Below are 27,059 nucleotides of genomic sequence, written 5' to 3'. Positions count from 1 at the left end.
TTATTCAGCATTGCCCTACCTTTACCTTACACTTGCAGCAAATTCCATGTCTTTTCTTTCCAGACATTATCACATACTAACACAACACTGACTTCTTGTACAGAACACACTAACTCAGCACACAATATCCTAGCATGCACTCCTCTCTGCAACCACAGCTCTCATATTCTTTCCGCTCTGGACATTAAAAACAAGTTCACTCCTCCCACCTTACTGACAATCAACACACTTAAATCAATACTTCACCTCTCTGTCTTCATGTATATGAAAAAGAAAATCCATTATCCTTCAGCAGTCTACTGTTAGCAAACACAAAAAACATATTTCACATTCTCCTACATATTCTGTGATCCAATTTCACAGCAGAACTAAAACATTGCAATTGGACGCTCCTGAAATACCTGGAATTAAATGAGGCAGTTACTTTAATACCACCTTCTTAAATGTATTAGATCTTCACACTCCTCCTAGAACCATAATAACCAGATCTAATCCCACTCCATGGTTTACCAAAGAAACCAAAGCCCTTCTCAAAACTAGAGATAAAGCATGGCATCACTGGAAAACTGTTCAGTCAGCAGCTGCAAAACAAAAATATCAGGAGCTTAGGAATAAAGCTAAGAAACTAGTGAAGCCTGACAAACTTAATTACTACTCCAGCCTTCAAAATGAAGCACCACAATAGCCTCAAAAAATTTGGGCAGCCATTAACAAATTACTACTACCAGGCAAAAATGGTACCCCCTCTCCCACCTTAGTAAATAACTCAGACAGCATTCCCACTCAATTTAATAAATTATTTACTGAAACAATACTGACCCTAGCCAACCAACAGAAAAATCAACACTCCCCTTCCACTGAATCCATCACTACTCACATAAGGAATAGCTTCTTCCAATTCCAGTCAGTCTCTATAGATAGGATAAAAAAGTACCTCAAAAAAACTTATGCCCACTACTCTGGCCATTGACAAATTACCGGGCGAATTCCTAAAAACTGCTGCTGACGCAGTGGCCTACCCTACAGCCATTCTAATTAACAGATCCCTCTTATAAGCCACAGTCCCAGAAATATGGAAAATATCTGACATAATCCCCCTACATAACTTGAGGTAATTCCACACAGCTTACAAACCTATAGTGATTATATCCCCTCTAGCAAAAATCCTTGAAAAGTGCATACACTTCCAAATGATTCACCACTTGCAGGGACACACACACAGACACACACTTATCCAACACCCAGCATGGCTTCCAACACTTGCATAGTACCACCAATGCCTTACTGTCCTTCTCCAATACAGTAAACTCTCATAGAAATGCTGGTAAATTTGTTTCTGCCACTTTTCTTGACCTCTCAAAGGCATTTGATATGGTTAGACATGACATTCTTATCAAAGAACTGTCCCAATTAGGACTCTCTCTTCCCACCATAGCCTGCCTCCAAAGCTATTTATCTGGCCATCAGCAAGTAGTTTTGTGGAAACAAGAACTCTCCCCTCGTCTCCCAGTTAATCTTGGTGTTCCCCAGGGTCCTATTTTAGGCCAGTTAATCTTGGTGTTCCCCAGGGTCCTATTTTAGGCCCGCTAATCTTCACCCTCTATACTAATAAGCTTCATCCCTCCACTCTCAAAGCATCTGTCATCCAATACAGACGATTCTACATTACATTTGTGCGGCTTCCTCACTACATGAACTTCACACATTAACTCGGGAATCTTTCCTCTCTATAGAAACATGGCTATCCAATATCTGACTCATCCTAAACCTTGCTAAAACCAAACTACTATTCATTAAACCCACTAGGTCCACCTCATCAACATCCACCTTTAAGATGTCCAATACCTAAACTACTCATACAACTCGGTACCCTTTACAGAAATAGACAATTCCTTACCCAACAAACAAAAGCTACTATGGCTCACACTCATCTAATTTCTACCCTCCTCTATGCCTCACCTATTCTCACTAACCTCAGAGATTCTATTACTGTATACATACATACATACAATATAATAAAAATAGATTGTTGTTATGGTTTAGAGCCCAACAACCTAAGAAGCTGTTGGTTTACAGTGGACTATCCCAGTTAACAAAATGTAAAATAAAAAAATAAAAATAAACAAACAAACATTCATGAGCTTCGCTTTCTGGCACCACCTCTTCTTCTCAACAGTCTTACAATTCTGTAATGTAACACTAAACATACTGATACTGTGCTCCTCATTGCATACCAACTTTAAACTATTACTATTTCACCTTAGTCTCTCTCTCTCTCTTTCTATTCTTTTTAGTGAGGGTTAACCACAAAATTTTAGGATTTACATTTAGCCACCACCAACATCTACAAATGTACGGTACCACAGTACTCATCCCTTCCTAAACCACTGCAGGTTCACAGCTTGCCCAATTGATTTGATTTTGCCAGGCCATTCCCCTGTGCTTAGGGAATACTTCACACAGCATGCAACATTTATTAAGACTAAACAGTTTTCCCATCATAGTCAGCTTCCATTCAGAGATCTACTATCAGCTTTATCCCCCCCCCCAAAAAAAAAAAAAAATGGCTACAGGACATAGAAACAAGAAATCATCATCTTATTTATTGACAGATGAATAACATTTTTAACTTTTCACACAGATGCAATTAATTTACAGTGGTATGCTGATTTTACCAGTCCCTATACCCAAACTAAATAACAAAGCAGAAGTTTTCATTACCAACAGTTCACAGATAACAAGCTAGTCCCTTCTGCATCCAGAAAGCTTCAATCAATAGTCACTGCATTTAATCATAAAGCTAATTCACTTTAGATGGGAAAACCTTAAGCTGAAAAATGATAAACAGAACAGATTTTCTCCTTTTAATTACTCTGTTCTTTACAATACATATTTACCCAACAGCACTTAATCACTTGCTTACAACAGTAAGATGTTGCTGTCCCACCTTTCAGACCAACAGTTCTTCTATTCCATCTGATGTTTAAATAAAGCATTTGTTTCATTACAAAATTTTATAACATGCACATACTCAAATGCATTTAGATAATTTACTTTAAGCCCTTCCAATGTAAAAAAAAACATACACTACATAATGTACAAAAATTGGCACAGATCACATTGGTAGCATTAAATGTATAAACTGCTGGGGTAGTTGCACAAACTCCCCTAATATAACCATTTCACACTCGGTCTTAGTGTGGACACACTGATTACAATTACCACACATTCTCATTTTACCCTTTAGACCTCTGATCTGGGGTTTCTGTTGCAAAAATTCTAGTTATCCTCCTTTTATAAACAAACTTCGGACCATCTCCCAATGCTTTCAAATTATACTCAGATTTTGATGTTCAATCTCTTTCATGCTACATGCATCCACAGAGGTCATACATCTATCATTCAGTTCTTGACGTTTATTATCTCTAAAATCACTGCATAAATATGGGGCTTATATTTACCACATTTTTCTCTTGTCACAATTCTTACCTCCTTGACAATAACTTTGTTCAGATATCCTCTCTCCAGAAATTTGTGTTGGAATATGAAAGTTTCTTTAAAGTCTTTTTTTTTTAAGTTAACTCACTAATCTTAACCATTTGCCCCAATTATTTTAGACTTCTTCCAAGGCAGATACATGCTAGCATAATGCAGGTAAGTATTGCTACCAATAAATTTCCTAGCAATGCTAGTGCAAAACTTACCTTCTTCTTTAAAGAAAAATATATCTAAACATATAATCTGGGTGCGACAAATTCATAAGATTCAACCAGATTATTAATAGTTTAAAAAAAAAAAAAAACGTCGGACTCATCTAACCTCACTGTCCAAATTAAGATACATCAATAAAGCACTTAAAACATACTTCATAAAACTTTTAGAATAAATATTTTCTTCATTCCATGTGATATGGACGGCGCAGTGCTAGCGTTGTCTCCTCACAGCCAGAGGTTCTCCAGTTGGATTCTTGGCTGGGGTGCCTTTTGTGCGGAGTCTGCTTGTCCTCCCTATATTTGTGTGGGTTTCCTCCAGGTGCTCCGGTTTCCTCCCACATTACAAAGACATAAATCTGCAGCATTTCTCTCTGGGCCTCTGCTGAAAACTGGCCTCATTCCAAGTCGGACCTTCCCAGTAAACAATTGTTAAATAAATAAATTAATATAACTGAGGGCCATGGCCATTTACCCATTAAATGTAGTTTTACCTTACACTTTCATTATATCGAGCAGCTCTCTAAAAAGCCTATTCTGGCATGGTCTTAAAGAGCAATTACAAAATAAGTAATTAAGAACACTTTAAAAGGCCATCATCTAGTAGAATAACAGAGCAAAGCGACTTATATATGGTCATCAGCAACAACATTTCTCTCTTTTTCTGAAATAAATCAAAGGAGTCCATCACATAGGATTTTCTATTTTTCACAACAGAATTTACTGTCTTCAACATATACTGTCATTGCCTCAGTCTTTGAGCCTTTAGTAGATACAGTCAAGCCTCATGGGCAGGAGTTCAACAGAGTCTCATGAATTTTAGGAAGCCAAAAGATAACAGAATTGTGCATTTTTAAATTTTATATATTTGCCTGCATTCTCATCGATTAAGCCTTCTGTAATCCATTCTTCGATAGGTACATCAATATTCCTGAAGGCTCGTTAAACTTCATATCCATTTTCTCATAACCAGATTCATTTAATAAACCTAACATTCTTTAATCATCCTCCCTCATTAAAAACAGGGCAAATACTTTATCAGACTTCTAATTTCTTGATTGTTCCTTAAATTTCAAAAATGCCTCATACTCTTCCTTTAATAGGGGCATTCGAAAGACATGCGTGAATGGGTGTGCCTTCGTTGAAGGTTGGACGTCAGGCTAGCACCTTGGCATCATAAAAATCTACTGCCAATCATTAGCGGACCGGAGTTCCGCTGTGGCGACCCCTAACTGGGAAAAGCCGAAAGAAGAAGATGACAACACTTCCTTTAATATAAAATATTTTTTATAAAGAGGAGTATTCAAAGTCCTTCACTGCTGCTTTAGGCAGCAAAAGTGAATTATATAAACCCAGTCTTTTAAAAAAAAAAAAAATTTTCACAAGTTAATTTAACTTCTATGCTGAGCTTTCACCAAAGTTAATTTGTGTACATGCAAGTGATCAAATCCATCATATCACTCTTCCAAGCTGGTACAAATTAAACGTCTTGTGCTAACATGCATATTTCTGCTGGAGACGGTACCAAATTCAGTTTTAAAACTCTACTGAAAAAATTAACAGCATCCTGATAACACAATCTTCTACATGGCCAAAATTTGTACTGCTTTCTTCCACCCATAACAAACTCCATTCTACTTAATTACCTCCTGTTGTTACTTCAACATGACAGCTGGCTCCTCCACTGATGGCTGTGATTCCCTTGTCTCTGTGTTTCTGGCAAAGTGCTGCCACTTCTGCCCATGTTCTGCAAGTCTCAACTTCCTCCTGAAATACATGAGGCCTAGGTCCGTTCTCTCCCAGTATCCTCATAACGAGCCGTTTTTATAAATCTAACCAATTCAATGGGACCTATTGTTTCTCCACTGACTGTGCTAGACAGGGAGTGGTGCTTTTGCTTCTAAAAGAGCACAAAAGATGAAGGGCAACAGCACTGTCTGCTGGCATAGTTCCAGAAAGAGTAGCCATTACCTTAACCGCAACGCTCTCATACTCGGCACTGCCTTCATACACACAGCATTATTCTTAGTCCTTATGGTTCAGTTCAACATTTTAGTCTTCCTATTTTTCTCACATCATTTTCCATTATAACTATCTTTTATCTGCAGTTTATTATCAAAGTTTGAACCGGAAGTGATTTTAAAAATGGCTTTACACTTAACAGTTTAATTACAACTCTCTCAATGTGAAAACTGAATGCTACTGAAGCTGTTATTTGGGAAAAAAAATCAGTTACTGGCTAATAAGTACACTGCCAGGATGCCAGCAAAAAAGAAAATTGGAGAACCTAAAAGCAAAATCAACCAGAAAAGGGGAAGAGAAAAACAGCAGGAGGGAAGGATCCTGCAACTGCTCGGCAAAAAAAAGCAGTTCAAGCTTCATCTCTTTCAAGAGATGGCTTCCAGTAATTTAAGGGAAAAATAAATCAAATGTACTTAGAGATAGTTAAAATAAATTAAGCAATGAAAAAGCATCTTAACTATCAAAAGGATGGAAAATAGATGAAGCGTTAACTAGTTATTCAGATGAACTGATAAAACTGCAAAAATCAGAGGACGAAATGAAGAAAAGGCTGGCTGGTTATGAAGCCTCTCAAGAAGAGATGGATAATAAAAAAAAAAAAAAAAGAGCTAGAAAAAACAGCATCCAGAGAAAAGCAGATTTTCTGCTGTACCACAAAACCTATGAGGAACAGACTGCACTAACTTTTTGAAAGCACAAATAAGCAACCCGAGTGTCACGCCACATTGTTAACTGAAGAAGTTTAGAGTTTATGCTCCAAATCTGGCATTGAGAAAGCTGCCAAGATCTACATTAACAAGGATGCAAAAATAACAGCAGAAAGAGTTGATCCTGACAAAACTGTGGCCCAAGAGAAAGGTATTAAAAGTTAGCAGCAACAGAACGTTTGTGGAAAATGATTATTCAGTGTACACCACCCAGAAGAGAAGCAAAATTTACTCCAGGAATCGGGGAATGTCAAGAGAAAGGTGTGAGAGTCAAGCTGCTGTATCCATCTATCTTTCAATTATCTTTTCCTGGACTGAGGTGCTCTTGCTTAAAAAAAAAAAAAAAAATTATGAAGGGCAACAGCACTGTCTGTTGGCACAGATCCAGAAACAAAATATTGAGGATCAAAGACATCTTAATAAAAAAACACTATTTACACTATACTTCACTATTTTGGGTTAATTGTAACATTATAAATAAATATATACAAGCATCTGCATACTCTGGACAGAATCATCACAATATAAATCTATATTGCTCAGGTTCCACAAACCATCTCTGACACACACACACACACACACACACACACACACACACACACACACACACACACACACACACACATACACACACACACATACACACACACACACACACACACACACACTTTTCTAAAGTGAAAGTGTAGAATTGCTGAATATGTAAAAAAAAGTTATTCACTTTAAATTGATTTATCAGTTTAATACAACCAAATTTTAAGTTTAGTACACTGTAAATGACTACAGTGTTTTTTTTTTTTACTGAAAAATATACCTTGCTATGGGAGTAAGTACTGCTTTCTTATTACACATTAACAGTGAAAATCTACTATGCATCTTGAATTCCTAATGTTTACCATACAACTGTATGAATCATGGTTTGTTTTTTTTTTTTTTTTGTTTAATTAATACAATTCTAGTGGTAATTGAGAATAAGAAGAGCAAGTTACGGGTAAAACCCACCACGTGGTCACTTATGAAAACTTTTAGTTATGTACTTACCATAACTTTAGATGTTTGGGATCCATCTCGCCTACATTCTGTACTGATGGGCTCGGAGCCGATCCCTCAGCTCCGACTCGGCACGCTATGCTATAGAGCGAGGCCTCTTATTGGCTGAGCTATTTCTTATCCCAGGGTGCACCACCACTAATCCCCCAGATCTTGTTTGTCCGCATTCATGCACAACTTGTTTATATAACATTGTTAGATGTTTCAAGATGAAACAGGATTCGGACCTTCTGATATCCTCTGATCTCCAAGGAAGGGGGAGGGAGGGTGGGTTATTGGGAATGTAGGCGAGATGGATCCCAAACATCTAAAGTTATGGTAAGTACATAACTAAAAGATGTTATGTGATCCTATCTCGCTTACATTCTGTACTGATGGGACAGCGTCCCTAGCACCTAAATCCTGGGTGGCTCATTGGAAAACACTCCTGAGCACTGTGGAACCAAATGAAGCTCGTCCTCTAGATGCCACATCCAATTTGTAGTGGAAAATGAAGGTGTCTTGGGAGACCATGTAGCAGCACAAATGTCACTAATGGCAAGCTTAGAATGAAATGCTATCGAAGTAGCCATAGCCCTTGTAGAATGAGCTTTGACAGAGGTGGTAAGCTCTTTGTTAGAATAAGAATAAGCTTGAGTAATACAGTCCCTGATCCATTTGGCAATAGTGACCTTTGTGACAGCTTTGCCCAATTTATTGTCTGCAAAGGATACAAACAACTGATCTGATTGCCTTGTTTGTTTGGTCCTGTCTAAATAAAAACGCAACTGCCTGTGGACATCTAATGTGTGAAAAATGAATTCCACTTGGTTAGAAAATTTCGGAAAGAAGACTGGAAGTTCTAATGATTGTTGTAGGCAGAAAAGTACAGTTTTGTACCTACCATAAATGTAGATGTCCGAGAGGTATGCATCTGCAGTCCTTACAAATGGGTTGTCCTGCCTCAGGCAGCCCTTCGGTCGGCCGGATTCCAAAGTCTGGGTCTGGCCTCGGCTGATGTCGCACTTCACCCGCCGTCATAGCTGCAGTTCAGTGGGTATAAAGGCATCAGCCGACGCCATTTTCCTCAGTGTTTCTTGCCCCAGATGCCAGGAGCCCTCTAGGAAGGCTAAATTTGGTAAATGCAAATGTTTCCAAACAAAAGAGAACAAATAGAAATAAACATGTATATACATATATACAAACAAATACACCATAATAGATTCTAGCCAGCTAGCTACAAGATGGGCAAATACCCTAAGAGTACCACAGAGGGGAAGGAGGGTGGGTAATCCTGACTGCAGATGCATACCTCTCGGACATCTACATTTATGGTAGGTACAAAACTGTACTATGTCCTTCAAGGATGCATCTGCAGTCCTTACAAATGGGTAGAATACCATAGCCAAACTGGGGGAGGAGGTACTAATAAGATTATGGTGTAGTTAGGATCCCTTGCAAAACAGCAGTGGCAAAACCTGCTCGGGATCTGGAGTATAAGGGTAGATTATAATGCTTGGCAAATGTATGCACGGAGCTCCAAGTAGCAGCCTCTAAAATGTCTTTGGTAGCCACTCCTCATAAAAAAGCTGTAGTAGTGGCTGTAGCCCTTGTGGAGTGAGGTCTGATGTTTTCTGGAATTGTCTTTCCATGATAAGAGTAACAAAATCTAATGCAATTTCCTATCCATTTTGAGATTGTCTGTTTTGAAATTGTTTTTCCTTCCATTCCTGTTGCATATGTTACCAGAAGCTGGTCAGTTTTTCTATTGTTCTTGGTTCTGTCCAGGTAGTAGCGCAATTGCCTATGCACATCCAAGGTATGTAGTAGTCTTTCTCCCCTGTTCTGTGGGTTGGGGAAGAATGTAGGTAGGTGGATTGCTTGGTTCAAAGATACCCTGGAGACCACCTTTGGCATAAAAGTAGGATTAGTTCTCATGGACACTCTATCCTGATGGAAGATAAGGAAGGGCTGTACTGCCATTAATGCCTGTAATTCAGAAACCCTTCTTGCTGAAGTGATTGCAAGCAGGAACGCAGTTTTCCATGATAAGTACTGTAATTCTGCTGTTGCTGCTGGTTCAAAGGGGGGGGGGGTGTCAACTTTTCTAGCACAAAGTTCAAGTCCCATGTAGGCAATGGTGGCTTCCTTGGTGGCTTTACATTTTTAATTCCTCTCAGAAACTGCCTGAGGAGAGGATGAGAGAAGACTGGAGGATCCATGTTGTATTCTGCTGAAATAGCTGACGCATGAATCTTAATGGAAGAGTAGGACAGGCCATTGTGGAAAAGCTCTGCTAAGTATTCCAGGATGTTAGCTATGTTTACCAGTGATACATTTTCTCCTTTTGCTGCACTCCAAATGAGATATCTTTTCCATTTTGCTGAGTAAGTTTTCCTTGTTGAGGGTCTGCGAGCCTCCAAGATAATGTCTTTAACCCTTTGAGATAAATGTGGGTTAGTTTGTCTTATGCAATGTTCCAAGCAGTTAGCTGCAGTGTCTTCAAGTTTGGATGCAGGGTTTTGAAATTGTTCTGTGTTAGCAGTAAAGGAACTAGGGGTAGAGGCCATGCGTGTTGGCGAGACATACTTCTCAGTAATGGATACCAATGCTGCCTCGGCCAGTCTGGAGCTATCAGGATGATCCTTGGGTGGTCTTCTTTGATCTTCAATAGCACCTTGTGCATCAAAGGAAGAGGTGGGAATGCATATGCTGTCAGGTTTTCCCAACTGAAGGACAGGGAGTCCACCTTCCAAGCAAGTGGGTGGTATGTCCTTGTGCAGAATTTCTTCAATTGGTGGTTGTGCGGGGATGCGAATAAGTCTATTTCTGGTAGTCCCCATTTCCTTGTAATGGATTTGAAGATGTCTGGATGCAGCATCCATTCGTGGGCATCCGTGGTAGTTCTGCTTAAGATGTCTGCTAATATATTTTCTTTTCCTGGTACAAATATTGCCTGGAGCTGTAAGTTGAGGCTCAGAGCCACATTCCAGAGGTCCATTGCCATCCGGCATAGAGGATATGAATGTGTGCCTCCCTGTTTGTTGATATACCACATAACTGTGGTGTTGTCCGTCCTTATCAGCAATTGACCCTGTTGAAGAAACGGTCTGAATGCCTGAATTGCCAGTTTTACTGCCAGCATCTCTTTTTGATTTATGTGTAGGTTCAGCTGGTCTTGAGTCCATAAGCCTTGTATGCACTTGTCCAGCATGTGTGCCCCCCAACCGAGGTCCGTGGTGATAGTCTGGCTTGGTTGAGGGCTGTAGAAGGGCAGTCCTTTGTTCAATTGACAGGCCTGAGCCCACCATCGGAATTCTTGCTTCAGGCATGGAATTATTGGAATTTGGATTTCTAGGCTGTGCTTGTGCTGAGACCATAAATTCCTTAGGTACCATTGCAACTTCCTCATATGTAGTCTGGCATGTGGAATCAATATTATGCAGGATGCCATGTAACCCAGGGCTTGCAGGATTTTCCTTGCTGAAAGCTGGTTCTGCGTTGTTAATGCCATGAAACAGAGTGGAAGGTGCTTCTGTTTTTCTGCTGTGAGGGATGCCATTTGATTTGATGTGTCCAGTTCTGCACCCAAGAAAGTTATCCTTTGGGATGGTATCAGCCTGGACTTTTTTTATATTGACTGTGTATCCCAGGGCTTGCAGTAGATGAATGACCTTTTTCAAATCTTTTGTTAATTTGTTTTTGTTGTCCGCTTGTAACAGGCAGTCGTCCAGGTAAGGGTAAATTTGAATTCCCTGAAGCCTGCAATGAGCAATTACTGATGCCAGGCATTTCGTGAATACTCTGGGCAGTAGATAAGCCAAAAGGCAATGCTGAGAATTGATAATGCTCTGATCCTGCAAGAAATCTGAGGTATCTTCTGCAATTTGGTCATATGGGGACGTGCAGGTATGCCTCCTTGAGATCTAGAGTTACCAGCCAAGACTCCTTGCCCAGCATGGGAAGAAGCTGCTGTAGGGTCAGCATCTTGAATTTTGGTACAATGAGATATGTGTTCAGAGCGGACAGGTCGAGAATAGGTCTCCATTGGTTTTCCTTTCTTAGCACCAGGAAAAGTCTGGAGTAAAAACCTTGCCCTTGTTCCATAGACGGTACCTTTTCTATAGCTCTCATCCTTATTAAGTGGTCTATTTGTTCTAGAGCGTTTGTCTTTTGATTTGGAGGTAGGTTTGGCATTCCTCTCTTCCTTGGTAGAGTATGGAAGTGAAACCTGTAACCTTTGTCTATTGTCTGTAACATCCATTTGTCTCTTGTAATGTAATGCCAGTTTACTGAAAATAAGGCTAGCTTTCCGCCCAAGGGTGCTTCTAGTTGTTCCCTGGTAGGCGGTTTCAGAGCCAAGTCACTTTGATTGTCCTGTGGAAGTGGTAGTGGCTGGATCTGTGGCAGTGCTTCGCTGGTTGTTAGGCTGCCACTGACGTCCCCTGTAGGCACCTCTGGATTGACCTATGCCTCTTGGGCGCCTATTCCTGCCTCTCTGTGCTCTGGAGTTGTCTGGAAAGGACCAATTCTTGGAAGGCCAGTTCCTACTAAACCTTGGAGGCTGGACCTGTAAGAAATCCTTGACTGTCTGGACAGATTTTGCTTTCTCTTCCACCTTCTTCAGCACTTGCTGTGCAGGGGAGCCAAACAAATTGTGTTTATCCATGGGAGCATCTAGGAGCTTTGATTTTACATGGTCTGGTAAGGACTTTAACCATGCATGCCTTCTGATCACTGTACCAGTCATAGCTGATCTAAAGGAAGCCTCCAGTGCATCATAGCCGCATTTTAAGGAATGATTACTGACCTGCTGAATGTTATGTACCATTTCCTGAAGGGACTTTCGGTCTAAAGGTTCAGGCGAGGACAGATTTTTAGTTAACTAATCTAACATAAATTCCTGATACTGAATCATGTGGAATTGACAGTTTAAGGCCCTAGCCGAAAGAGTAGCAGAAGTGTAAACTTTTTTACCCCATCTCTCTAAGGCCCTAGATTCCCTTTCAGAAGGGAGGGTTTTTTTGGCAGAGGTAGATGCTACAGCCTTGGGGCCCTGTGAAATAGTTTCAGGATCTGCAAAAGGAGCCTTGTACAAGTGATAATGTGTGTCCGGAACCCTGTAGTATCTGTCGGGCTTAGCAGGGGCCGGAGGAAGAGAATCAGGAGCAGTACAAGCATCATTAAATGCATCATCCACAACTGTAAGTACTGGAGGAATAGCTAAAGGCCTATGCTGTGGCAAATGCAAAAAGGTCCTAAGCCTTTTCCTAGAGTCTGAAAAATCCTGGCCCTGCCATTGAAATTGTTCCCTCATAGCATGCAAGGTTCCCCAAAAGAAAATTCCTCAGGAGGAGAGGCAGAAGGAATGGAGTCTTCTGCATCAGAGTCCTCATATGGAGAATAAGGGCCTTCTGGAGGGTTTGTATTTTCTGAACCATCAGAGGAGTAATCTGTAGAAACTGGCTCAGGGGGCTCTGCTCTAGGCCTCTTCTGGAGGGGGGTGAGAGGCCCTGTCAGGGTGAGGCTGGGATCCCCTGATCAAAGAAATGAGATCCTCTGCTAAACTGAGGATTTGAGTACTAGAACTAGGCCTGTGAGAAGGGGTTTTAGCAGGCACGGTCTTGGTTGATTTTGCTGCTTTAGCCCTGGCAAAGGCCTTAATTGACATGGATGCAGGGGGCCTAGCAGCTCCACGTGCAGGAGTAGATATATCTAAAGGGATAGTATCAGATAAATCCTGGGAACCTGTAAGAGCAGGTGGAATTTCAGTAGCAGATTCAGCCATACTGGATGAGGCCTCGGTAGGAGGCAAGCTTTCGGCCGAAGGAAGAACCGGGGACTCGGTTTCAGCCGAAACAGAGACACTTGCGGTTGACTTAACCGTGGTTTTAGCCGAAACCGCGGATCGCGAGTGTCGGTCCTTTTCCTTGCGCTTTTTAGCTAATTGTGAAGTCGGAGTCTCCGACGGCATGTTGTAAGCAAAAGCGGAGCCGAAAAACTCCTCTGCAAACTCCGACCGACGTCTAAGTGTCCGTCGGTTGAAAGAAGCACAGGCTAGACAAGCTGCTACGTCGTGGTCTGGGCCTAAACAAGGTAAGCAGTAAGAGTGGAAATCTTTATGAGGTATTTGTTTCCCACAAGTTAAACAATTATTCACTTTTTCTGACATCGGCTGAGGCAAGAAAGAGTCCCCAACGGGGTACTTAGCTTTTTAGAAGTCTTCGGTAGCAATCTCTGGTTCTGACCGACCGGCACTTGCGAACAGCTTCTGCTTCGGGCGCCACGCGGCAAGAAAGACTGAGGAAAATGGCATCGGCTGATGCCTTTATACCCGCTGAACTGCAGCTATGACGTCGGGTGAAGTGCAACATCAGCCGAGGCCAGACCCAGACTTTGGAATCCGGCCGACCGAAGGTCTGCCTGAGGCAGGACAACCCATTTGTAAGGACTGCAGATACATCCTTGAAGGACATCTGGAACAAACTTTAGGGACAAAGGAAGGATTTGGCCTGAGAGATACTCTGTCTTTGTGAAAAACTAAGTACGGAGGTTTCACAGACAAAGCTTGAAGCTCTGAAACTCTTCTGGCAGAAGTGATCGCCACCAGAAAAGCAGTCTTCCACGATAGAAATTTTAAATCACATGTCGCTGCCGGTTCGAAGGGGAAGGAAGTTAAGGCGCGTAACACCACATCGAGATCCCATGGAGGAGCAGGATGAGAAATCGGAGGTCTTAAGAGCGCAGCACCTTTCAAGAAGGTCTTACACAATCTGTTGCTCATTAAAGGTGGGTTTATAGATTCGTGAAAATTGGAAATAGCTGCCAATTGAACCTTGATGGTAGAGACTGAAGAGCCTTGATTGAAAAGAGAAGTTAAAAATTTTAGCACCTCCGATACGGGAATAGTGATGGGATCCAGGCCCCGGAATTGAGCCCAAATAGCAAATCTTTTCCATTTGCTAGAATACAATTACTTTGTAGCAGACTTGTGGGCCGAAGATAAGATGTGTACCACTTCTGGATCCAATGTATGACTCCTGACTATAGTCGGAAGTGGAGGAGCCAAGCTGTCAATTTTAAGGTATGAAGGGACTGGTGAAATAGTCCCGACTGATTAATCAAAAGGTCTGGGATCTGATCCAGGAACCATGGACCTTCCAGAGCATACTTCCGAAGATAGGGAAACCATAATTGACGAGGCCAGTAAGGAGCAACTAAGATCATTTTCTCCCCAAGAGAGATGCCTTTTGTATCATCCTGGGAAGGAGACGAACTGGAGGGAAGGCATAAAGCAAGCCGGTGGGCCAAGGACAGGCTAGTGCGTCCATGGGGCTCTTTCCCAGAGCCGGGGTGAGGGAGAAGAACTTTTTGCACTTCGCATTTAGAGGAGTCGCGAAGAGGTCGCAACACGGAACTCCCCATTTGCTGAAAATCTGATTTGCCACTGTGATGTTCAGAGACCATTCGTGAGGAGAGAGGATGGTTCTGCTCAGTCTGTCGGCTATCACACTGGACTTGCCCGGGATATGAGTAGCTACTAGGAAGCGTTTGGTCGACACTGCTCATTCCCAAACCCTCATGGCTTCTCTGCACAGAGGGTAAGATCTGGTCCCTCCCTGTTTGTTCAAGTACCAGACCACTGACATGTTGTCTGAGTGAACGGCGATCACGCCCTGAGGGAGGTAATCGTGAAGGGCTTGAAGGGACTGAAGCACCGCCCTCATTTCTAGAATGTTGATATGAAGTAGGGTCACTTTTGGGTGCCATTTGCCTTGGACTGACCTGCCCAGGGAATGCCCCCCCCCCCCCCCCATCTGGGAGGCATCCGTGGTCAAAGTGGCCGCAGGAGGAGGTAGAACAAAGGGTCGTCCCTGATCCAAATTGGAGGGCACTAGCCACCAGCGAAGGTCCCGTTTGCAGGTTTCCGTGATCCATATGAGGTGACTGAGAGGGAGTTCCTGAAAGGACCACTGAGCTGAAAGAAGCCACTGGAGAATTCTCATGTGCAACCTTGCAAGGGGAACTAGAAGAACCATGGCGGACATGGATCCCAATAGTTGCAGGACCATTCTGGCTGGGGCTTTGGATCTGGGAAGTAAGGCTCGAACTTGAGACTGTATGGTTTGTATTCTGTCTGTAGGTAGATAGACCCGCATTAGGTTTGAGTCTATCTCTACCCCTATGAATCTTATGCGTTGAGATGGCAGCAACACAGACTTTGGCCAGTTGAAGGTGATTCCAAGGAATTGCCCAGTGATATAGTGGCCTGTAGGCTCATAATAGTAGATGCTTGGAGGTGGCAGTTAGGAGCCAGTCGTCTGAATACGGAAACACCTGGAATCCTAGACTTCTCAGGTGAGCAGTCACGACCGCCAAACACTTGGTGAACACCCTGGGGGCTGTGGTGAGACCAAAGGGCAGCGGAACTGAAAATGACTGCCTCCTAGGCTGAAGCAGATGTCTCCTGGATGCTTGATGTACCATAATATGGTAATAAGCATCCTTGAGATCTATGGAGCACATCCAAACACCTTTCTCCAGCAATGGGAGAATGGTTTGTAGGGTGACCATTGAACTTGGACTTTCTGACTGAATGGTTTAGAATACTGAGGTCCAAAATGGGTCTCAAGTCCCGGTCTTTTGGCACCAAAAGAATCTTGAGTAAGTCCCTAATCCGATCTGGTCTGCGGGGACTGGTTGGATGACTCCTTTTTGCAGCAGCTTTGAAACTTCTGAGGCTGCAGTTTCCCGTTGACTGGGTGGCGGGTCCGGGATTTTTGGACTGAGGTGGAGAGTGAGAGAAAGGGATGGTGTAACCTCCGGCGATAATTGAAGCACCCATCGGTCCTGAGTGATACCTTCCCAGGCTTTTAGGTGCTTGAAAAATGACCCCGACTGGCTCCGAGCTGCACAGTCGGGCAATCCCTCAGGGACTGTGAAAGGCTGAAGAGCCACAAAGGACTCGTGGTCTCCAGTGTTGCGAGGGCCTCTGCCGCCTCTGGGACGGCGCATTCGAAGAATTTCCCCTCCCTGCCTCTGGAAGGGGATCATCCTGCTGAGAGGGTAAGGCTTCTGAGATCTCACGAACCACATTTTCCCTCCTCTTTAGCCTTGGGATAAGGCCGAAGGAGTGGAAAATCGTGCCTACAGCAGTCAAAGTCTTACCCTCCTGCTCGCAGCGGGTCAGTGTGTCCTTTACCTTGTGTCCAAACAGGGAGGACCCATCAAAGCGTGCGTCGGCAAAGGAAGACTTAAAGGCCTCCGTGAAATGACACAGGCGGAGCCAGGCTTGTCTCCGTAGAGCAATGCCTGTACCATGCTCTACTCGCCCCTTCGGCCGCATAAGAAATGAGCCTCATAGACTAGTTTGAAATGGACAACAGTGTAGCCAGCTGAGAGCCAACCGTCTGGGCCAGCTCCTCAGGCAGGTTACCCAAGAGGGTATCGGAAAGTTCTTTAATCAGATCCCTCTGAAATCTGGTAAAGTGCGTAAGGTAGTTCAAGGACCTTAATGTAAAGGCCGCTGAACTTAGGGTGCGCTTTCCGTACCTATCCATGCTCCTAGACTCCTTATTAGGAGGATGGACGGACGTCGAAGCCTCTGCTACATCTTGCTGGGTAGCAGATGCCACCACCAAAGCATCTACAGCCACACCTTTAGTTAGGAACTCTTTTTCAGGGGATGCTGAGAGGAACTTATTAGGACGAGCAGGCACCGGTTCCACAGAGTCTGGGTGTTCTCACGCCCTTCGACAGATCAAATCCAAGAGTTCGTCGAAGGCGGAGACACCCAGGAGGCGGAGCTGAGCCCAAGGCCTTAAGGAACACCGACTCATCAGCAGAAGGGGTTTGGACTGCCAGCCACCTCGTTGTTTAAGGGCTTCAGGATGTCTGCAAAGGAGACATCATCCGAGGACGACTTAGGGGACCCTTCTGCATCATCGAGCTCAGTGTCTGATGTAAGAGACTCATCAGGGGAGTCAACGTGCTTCCTCTTGCGATCTTTTCCTGGGGGTTCTTCTGAAGAAGCTTCAGAAGGACCTCCAGGAGAAACCCCAGTGGGGTAACCTCAGGCCCGGGCTCCGCTGTCTAAGGACAGGGGGACTGCCAAAGACCCAGTCTCGGTATGCAGGGAAGGAGCTGGAGAGACCGTGGAGGTAGCCAACGATGATTTGGCTAACGCACTCCTCATAGCCCTGAAGGCGGGACCACCAGAATCCCGGGAGGGTCCCACCTCCGTGGCCACGACGGTAGACGGCACTCCATAGCCGATGCACCGAGAGGAAGACTTGGGACCGAAAACATCAGTCAAGCATCCCCGGGCCGACAGAAGAAGTCCACGTGCGAACTCCGACTCAAGAGCCGGAGTTGGAGTAAGTCGGCCCGACCCTAAAACCTCCACCGGTTCCACCAGTACCGGCTCCAACGGTGCCGAGGCTGTTGGAGGAGGAACCATAGTAGCAGGGTGGAACATTGGCTCCGAAGCCGAATGGGCTGGAGCCGAAACTAACTTTTGGAACACCGGAGACTGGAAGAGTCTTAGGAGCACCCTGTCGATGTCTGAATCAGACTTGGAGGATCTGGACGATACCGATCGGGTCCGAACTGATTTCTCCATCGGCTCCATAGGACTAGGGGACCGGCTCCGAATGGATTCTATAATTATCGGTTCCGAGGGAGATCTCAAGGCAATTTCCCTCGGTGCCGATGAGGACTTCGAAGGGAAGAGTCTGAGCCGGCAACCCTCATCGGCTCCAATATCAGTGGAGCCGATGAAGGTGACCGCCTCGATGCCCCAGTCCTCGGCTCGAACCAGAGGGTTGAGACTGGAGGCATCGAGGCAGACCGTTCCCCTCGGCTCCGAAGTCCGTGGAGCCGATGGAGAAGTCTGCCTAGGTTTTTGGCAGTCTGTTCCGACTGACTGGTCGGAGCCGCTTTTTCTTTGAAGGAGAGGAGAAGATAAAGCCTCCTTGAAGGATGGCTTAACCCCTTAAGGATTAATTTGTTTTTTCTCTCCTGGAGGACCCTTGATGAGAAGGCGTGACACACGCTACATGATTCTTGTAGGTGCTTGGCGCCTAAACAATAAACGCACGAGGAGTGGTCGTCCGTTATGGACATCTTATAACCACACCTCGCGCATTTTTTAAACCCGGAGGGTCTATGCTCTTTGGACATGTCTAAAGAGAAATAACACACCTGTCTAAAGAGAGGTAACACACCAAACTAGCAGTTTAAGTACAAAAAATATAAAGATATGAAGTTTTTTTTTTTTTTTTTTTTTTTTTATATGAAACAACAATACAGTTGCACAAAAAAACACAGAAAGAGAGGGTCAAGACCCTCTAACTTAAACGGGTACTTGACCCACAAATAAAACGCTAGAATAGCAAATAGCAAAAGGGGAAGGCCCCTCTAACTAAAACGGGAAACCTTCCCCTCAACGAAAAAGACAAATTTCTCAACAGATTTAACAAATACACACTCGTATCACAACAATAGCTGTTAAAACAGCTTTTGGGTTCAAAACAAGCAAATTCCTGACAGGAAAAGCCTAAATAAATTAGTACTTAGCCCAGCCAAGTTGAGACCACGTCTTAGCTTGTAAGCGGCAAACGAGATCTGGGGGATTAGTGGTGGTGCATCCTGGGATAAGAAATAGCTCAGCCAATAAGAGGCCTCGCTCTATAGCATAGCGTGCCGAGTCGGAGCCGAGGGATCGGCTCCGAGCCCATCAGTACAGAATGTAGGCGAGATAGGATCACATAACATCAGCTGTTAAAAATTAATTTTCAAGGTCATTCACAGATTTGGTCTTTGAATTCAGGGTTTCTGAACTCCTGGATTTAAAGCACTGAAACTGTAATGAAACTACCCTTTCCTCACTGGTTATCCATAATCACTGCAGTACTCAAGATTAAGTGGGTACATCCAAGAAGATTCAGGCTAAAAACTGTGAGACACCATAGTACAAACAATTACGACATCAGAAAAAGACAATTAAGACCCGAGTTCCTTTAATGTCATAAATCATGTTCTTCATTTCGCCAAGGTGCGCCACTAAAATCAAAATGCTAATTGAGATTAGCATTCTACTTTCCTTGTAAGGATAGGGAGCAAGTAATACTGCATAGCAGCTTATTCCAAAATATACAATGGAAGGGTAACTATTACAAAAAGGTATGAAAAAAAAAAACAATCATAAATGATGTGCTCAAGATGATGACTTTAGTAAAAATGTGTTAAAACATGTTCTTACTGACCTCTCCATCACACGCTCCAGAAAGCAATGTAGAGAGGCTCTTAGGATGCTTAGCCATGCAGTTTACTCCATCTCTGTGTCCATCAAGAGAGGCCAAAAAGGGTTTGGCAAACACTCGTTCCAGTTTTGTTGCATTCAGTGCTCTAGTGTATTCTCTTGGGATTTCAAAAGGGTGCAGTACTGGATCATAATTCCTGGGTACTACAAAACAAAGCAGATTAGATATCAAGCATCATAAAATTAGCATAGCACCAGTTAATGGTAAAATTGTTTAAATGGCAAATAAAAAAGCCAATGCATATTATGTTAACTAGTACCTTTGTACTTTCCTGTGCAAAAAACAAGACAAACACGAATCAAACGTGCACTTAAAGCTGATCATCTGCCCATTCCTGTCAATCAATCCCGATAGAAAAGTAAAAAGATAAACTATATTCCGATTGAAAAATTACTACATCATTAACAAAACCAGAATAAAATGAGCATTTTTGCCATATTTGGTGGGGGGGGGGCAACATCACTCAGCTTGTATCACTGCATAAACAATACAAGTACAGACGATTACCACACCACTTATTCACTTCATACAGCTACAGGAAGGTGATGAAGTGCCTGCCAGTTTTAATAGTATAAAGGATGTAACTTGGCCACTATGCAGGCAAACAGAGTTCCAGTAATGAACTCAACATCTAGGAACAGTTAGATGTGGAGGGAGGTGGATCTTGTGCAGTGCTGAAGAAATGTCCTTTGATGAAGACAATGCTTGTCTCATGAAGAAAGCTCATTACAAAACAGTATTGCGGGAGCAAAAGGAAAAGCTTCCATGCTCTATACAGGAGCAGTTTAAGAAGTACAAGGCTAAATAAAAGATGGTCTCTAGCTCAGAATGACTGGTCAGCTCTCACCTCCTAATACTCCAGCATTAAATGTGGTTGGAAAAAAGACAAAAACAAAACTAAGCCAATCTGGAACAAAGGTAACCACATATTTCCAGTAGTACTAGAAGCAAATAGGCTACAACTTTACTCCAGCTCCAGTGGCAAAGATGGATAAAGTCCCAACTATGGCCAGACCCTTTCTGGCCTCAACAGATGGAATTAACTGCATGGCTAAGCATCCTAAGAGCCTAGGTGACCCACATTGATTACAGGTTCAGGAGCTGACAGGGGAAAATAGGGTACCTATCGGGGTGGATGGCAGCACAAAGAGGAGGGGCAGTGATTTAAGAGGTAGTTCTGAGGGAATGATGTGCATCAGCCACAAATTCTCTTTGTGGTAGCTCTCACTGTAAGTGCATGGGACTGTGCACCCACACAAGGAAGAGCATCAGGAGTCCCATGGTCATACTCAATTTCCTTGTTTCACTTAAAAGAAAGTTACTGTTTGTCATTTTTGCATTTACGTTACCTGGCACTTGCTCACTCAGCATTAAAAAATTAAAAGCACTATACCCTCACAAACACCCCTTGAGTACCTTGTTCCCCATTGGCCCTTTTTTTTCAATTATAAAGGAATTCCCAATACTATTCTAGCATGTCCAAAGGTCAGTTGTCAATCTCCTCTCCGGTCCAGCTGGTGAATCTGGGAATCTTGAGGCACTGTTACAACTGCCTCATGTACACAGACAACCCTCTCCTCCTCCCAACAAATTCCAACACATGTGAGAGATGCATCCATATAGCCAAACTGGAGGCTAAGCTCTCTCAACTCAGTACTGGCGTAACCAGTCAGGAGGAGAAGGAAACCACACTCACTACAATTCCAGTCTCACATAAACCTACCATGACAGCAAACCAAACACAAACACACAAAAACATATTCGGAGGCTCTAAATAAAAATCTGCCTAAGCAGCAGAGACCTCCAAAGCAGACACCCAAGCAACCGCTACCCCAAAACAAAACACGTGCAACACATATCTCACAAAGCCAGTGTGCCGAACAGTCACAACCCTTAAGGCTAAACAACACACCTGATACACTTGTAATAGGTGAGACTATCGTCAGGCACACTGACGTCCCGCTCACCAGGCTGAACAAGGAGAAGGTCACGGTGAGCTGCCTGTCGGGCGCTAGGATTCGCCACATAACACAAGCACTCGGGTCACTCAAGGCAAGTACAAATATGACTCGGTCATTGTCCATGCTGGTGTGAATGACATGAGACGTACCTCCCTGGACTACATGAAAAGAGACCTAGAGGAGCTCTCTGAGCATGTGGCCCAGGCCGGTATGACCCTGACCTTGAGTAGCATCTTACCCTCACCAAGAACGATGCCACAATATGAAGACAAGATGATCAATTTCAACAATTGGCTTAAGTATTCGTGTCATTCAAAGGGGATCCAATGCCTGTCAGCCTGGGATGACATGCTCAACAAGCCACGATGCTTCGCTAGGGACGGCTTGCATCTGGCACTCCTGGGCTTTCGGATATTGGCAAATGCTCTTGCTATCCCCATAGTGCCTTTTTTAGGCAAGGCTCAAAAGACAAACCCACCTCCATAGGTATCACAAGGGATAAGAAACTAAGAGTAATGCTACTCAACGCCAGAAGTCTAAACCTCAAGATGCATGCACTCGAAACTCTCCTTAGCATGGAGAACATCAATATCTGTGCAGTAAAAGAAACCTGGTTCAAGGCTCCCGAGAGCACCCCAGCACTACCAGGTTATACCTCATACCATTCTTTTTGGCCCCAAAACTTGGACCGAACCACAAAAGGAGGGGAGTATCAATATTCGTCAAAGATACCCACACCTCCAGGTTGGTGGCACAGCACGAAGCATCAGAGACTATCCATGTGCAACTAACAGTGGGTGAAACTGCCTTCCAGTTTATAGCCTGCTACAGACCACCCTCCCAAACCCAGGAACCCCACTCGGCCTTCCTGAGAACACTGGAAAATATGAAGGTCTCTCCAAACACCATTATATTGGGCGACTTCAACTACCCAAACAGACTGGGAGCATTACTCTAGCTCCAACACCCTAGCTCAAAGGTTCCTAGAATTTATAAACTCAAATGCTATGGAACAACTTGTTACCACTCCCACAAGAGGGGAAAACATACTGGACCTGATCATCACCAACATGGGGACTCTATGCTCCTGACCAGAAGTGTATCCCTCACTGGTAAGATCAGACCATAAACTAATATCACTGGATATTCACATCCCAACCCCACCTCCTGCCCAGAAAACCATAAGGAAAAACTTCTCTAAAGCAAATTTCACACTCCTCAAAACTGAGGTGGAATCCTTCAAAGCCCCCGGGCCTGTGGAAACTACAGCCCAGACGCAGAATCCTTTATAAATGCATTCTATGAACACCTTCAGGAATGCATGGATCATGCAATCCCAAATAAAACCAAGACCCAATCCTCCAAAGGCAGACGTCCTGTCTGGTGGACCCCAGCCATAAACAAACTATACAATAGAAGGAGGAAGCTACTAAATGATAGAGCAAAATCCCAAAAAGGGAAGGCATCTCTGATCAGTATTAGCAAAAAACTACGGGCACTCAGAAAATCGTCTAAGGCCAGCTTCGAGAGAAAAATTGCACAGGACACTAAGGATAATCACAAGGCTTTCTTTAGTTATGTTAGGAACCTGGGTGGGAATTCCCAGATATGCTCAGAATTAGTCCAAAATGACATAAAATACACCGAACCCACACACATTGCCAACATCCTAGCTGACGGGTTCAGCGCAAACTCCCCCCCCCCACCAAAAGGGCAAATATCTATCCCAGCAGAGTGCTGCCCCCTGACATCTCAGATGCTCAGGTAAGAGCCGCCCTCTCCCAAGCAAAAAACACAGCATCAATGGGACCAGACGGTGTGCCGGGCTGCATCCTACATGAACTCCAAGAAGAGCTAAACCCAAACATAAAATTACTGTTCAATCTCAGCCTTACTACAGGATATGTACCCAAAGAGTGGCGTACAGCAACAGTGGTCCCCCTCCACAAAGGTGGTGCCTCAACGGATCCTGGAAACTATCCCCCCATAAACCTGACTAGCCTGGTCTGCAAAGCTATGGAAAGGATCATCATGGACCTCATAAATAAAGATATTGGGGACCTACAGACACTGGATCCTACCCAGTTCGGCTTTGTTAAGGGCAGATCCTGCCTCTTAAACCTGGTTGATTTCTTTGAAACAGCCACCAAGGCCATTAATGAGGGGAAGGTGGTCCACACAGCCTACCTGGACCTCGTAAAAGCCTTAGGTACAATACCCCACTCTGGCATTATAGATAAGCTCACCAGCTTAAATATAAACCCCTATGTCACTAGATGGGTTGCAAACTGGCTCAAGGACAGAACCCACATGGTTAGAATTGCTGGAGCCGTGTCAGACTCCAAACCTGTTACAAGTGGCGTCCCACAAGGCTCAGTCCTGGGACCTCTCTTGTTCGGTATATGTTTCTCGGAGGTACAGGCCAACACGGAAGGACTGTGGCTGACCAAGTTCGCAGATGACTGCAAACTGGGCGCCATAATCGACTCTCCAGCAGACACAAGCATCCTCCAAAAGGGCCTCATAGAAACAGACAACTGGTGCCAGAGCCATGGCCTCAAGCTAAACACCAAAAAGTGTATAGTCATCCCCTTTGGCAAAAACAAAGTGCCCACAAATTACCACATAGGTGGTAATGCATTAAGTACAGAAGAAGTAATTAGGGACCTGGGGACCCAAGTTGATAGCAGTCTCTCATTTGACAACCACGTGGCCAAAGTGGTTAGAAAAACATTTTATATAGCCCACCTAATCATGAAGGGATTCACATCTAGATCAGGGGATGTCATCGTGCCTCTTTACTCATCCCTCATCAGGCCCATAATGGAGTACAATGCCCCTTTTGGGATGTACCTTACCAGACACCTGCAGCAACTGGAAAGACCCCAAAAGTACCTCACCAAGAGGATCAAAGGGCTCAAACAGATGCCATATGCTGCCCGGTTAAAGAAACTCCAGCTCTACTCAGTGGCATACCGCCTGTTCAGGGGCGATCTGTGCCGGACGTATAAAGCCATGTCCAACCCGGAATTAATGGACATGCTGCACCTCAGAAAATCCAAATCCCATCGAGCTACGCACTCGAGAGACTTGAACCTCAGCACTGAAATAAACAGGACATGCTGGAGGGACAGATTCATAACCCAGAGGCTCCCTTCACTCTGGAATAAAATCCCAGTCCAGGTTAGGCAGAGTCCCTCATTGACTCTCTTCAAGAGGAATCTTGATGAGTGGATGGGAGATCGTAGGTTTACCCCGGGTATCACTTCTGTGTCACTGTTAGACAGAGGCACAGTATACTAACCTCGAAAAAGGGCATAGCAAAATTAATTTAAAATGGGTGGCGAAAGCCAAACACATTCTGGCTAGGCTTATAAATGCCCTAGGGCAGATAGCCTAGTATGAACCTATGAACCTATACAAGTCATTTGCTCCCTCTCGTCAGAATACGAAATGAGCATAAACCATCACGAGACTGCCTGTAGGGTAGCCTCCCCTCACTAGCTGTCACCTTCACTGGGGAATACTAAAGACGAAAGAATGAATGAGCATGGCCAATGACAGGTGCAATACGAAAAAAGCAAATGGGGGAGGGGGGAAATCAAAAAAATTTCCAGGCATATTTAAAAATGCGATCAACACATGTAATGTCATATAAAACATAGGAGGCTATTCTGGCTACCTTATGGATGGTGAATCCAACAATCTTGGCAACTTTAAAATTGACCATGAGTTAGAAATGCAGTAGACTCCTATCATGGCATCAAAAAACTCAAACCTTAGGAGAAATAATATCTAGTGCTACCTCTGGTGGGGAAAGGGAGAACAGATTGGTTACAGAAATTAGGCTAGATGGTGAAGCTGGAGAACACAATATATAAATAATAAACAATGACAGCGACGACGACAACAGCAGTAACAAAAACATGTAATGTCAGGTTCAATGGCGTAAGTCCACAGCATGAAGTCCGAGCTATACAAGAGCAGACAATTTTGCCCATTCAAGGTTTGAAGAAACAAAAGTAACTGTTTTCTATTTTCAGCCATAATGTTTTTCCTATTGTAATATCCGTTTTACTACAAGTGTCCCTCAGTATTTGCAATCTTTTAGAAACAAATATCAAAACAAGTAGTGATTAATTGCTTATAGACACTTTTTTTTTTTTTTTTTTTTTTTTTTTTTATGTTGGCATGATGGTTAAGGTGTTTACCTTACAAACACAAGGTGCAGGGTTTGATTCTCACATGGGGTAATTGGCTAGGCTGAAAATGGCCCACAAGGGCAGTTAGCCTAGTACTAATCTATGTACTAATCTATGTATCTATGTATCTATGTAATGATGTATTACAAGGTCGAGAACTCCTACTGTCGTGGAAGCTGTCGATTATAGAAGGGATTCCTAAGGACAGCAAAGTTCCAGTTCATCTGGCCTCCTGCAGGCTGACTTACATACTCAACCACAAACAATAAAAAGTGTTCATGTTCTTTACTATAAATATGGTGGTAAGTTGTCTAACTAGACTTGATAAATTTGATTAGAGTGGGTTTATAAAGGGCAGACAAGTGCTTAGCAATAATTTGAGATCTTTGATGACACAGAGAAAACAGACACGAAGAAAAGTCTGTTGCTATTAATCAACTTAGACACAGAAAAAGTGCTCAACAGGGTTCATTGGAAATATCTATTTTCAGTATTTTACAGGTTTGGCTTTCCTGCATCCTCAATAAGGGTTCTGGAAAGGATATACAAAGGCTCCCCAGATAGGGAGAAATTAATAGGCCGATGTCAGACAGCTTTCTGTCACATAGGGGGTACAAGGCAAGGCTGTCCTCAGTCCACACTGAGGTTTGCTTTACGTGTAGAATCCTTAATCAGAATAAGGAAATCACAAAGATATTGCTATGACTGGCATGGAACTCAATGTAGGATTTTGCTTTTTGGCAGATGTTCTGTTATAGCTTTCATAACCAGCAAAAGATCTTGCTTTTTTTTAAATTTTGGAGCTATTTGAGCTATTTGCAAAATTATCTGTCTACAAAACAGATATGGATTAAGACTAAGACCACCCCAATTTACCCAGCTCCTATGCTCAATTTGGTCCAGAGGTTTCCATACAATGGGCGTAGGTATTTCATTTTCCTATGCACATTGTATGGAAACTTCTGGACCAAATTGTTTACTGTTCATTTCATACTGTATGTGGACGGGGGGGGGGGGTCTAAATAAGGATGTGAAGAAGTTTACATGGAAGGGTAAGTGCTCTAGGGTATGGTAGGAAAGACAAATCCTGCCAAAGGAGAGAGAT

At 43.5% G+C, this 27,059-nt stretch overlaps 1 protein-coding gene across 2 annotated transcripts in view; it reads right to left on the bottom strand.

Moving 5' to 3' along the window:
• DCAF13 (DDB1 and CUL4 associated factor 13) overlaps positions 1-27,059 on the bottom strand; it is a 781,821-nt gene that overhangs the window by 695,628 nt on the left and 59,134 nt on the right. For both annotated transcript variants that reach the window (XM_044065680.1, XM_044065681.1), the window contains exon 2: positions 19,735-19,934. In XM_044065680.1, the coding sequence (XP_043921615.1) occupies positions 19,735-19,934 (200 nt within the window). The remainder of the gene's footprint in view (positions 1-19,734; positions 19,935-27,059) is intronic.

Source organism: Protopterus annectens, chromosome 3.part0, assembly GCF_019279795.1.
Source record: "Protopterus annectens isolate FY-2018-M chromosome 3.part0, PAN1.0, whole genome shotgun sequence".
Lineage (NCBI taxonomy): Eukaryota > Metazoa > Chordata > Ceratodontiformes > Protopteridae > Protopterus > Protopterus annectens.
The sequence above is the reverse complement of the archived record's forward strand: the minus strand, read 5'-3'. Positions and strand labels throughout refer to the sequence as shown.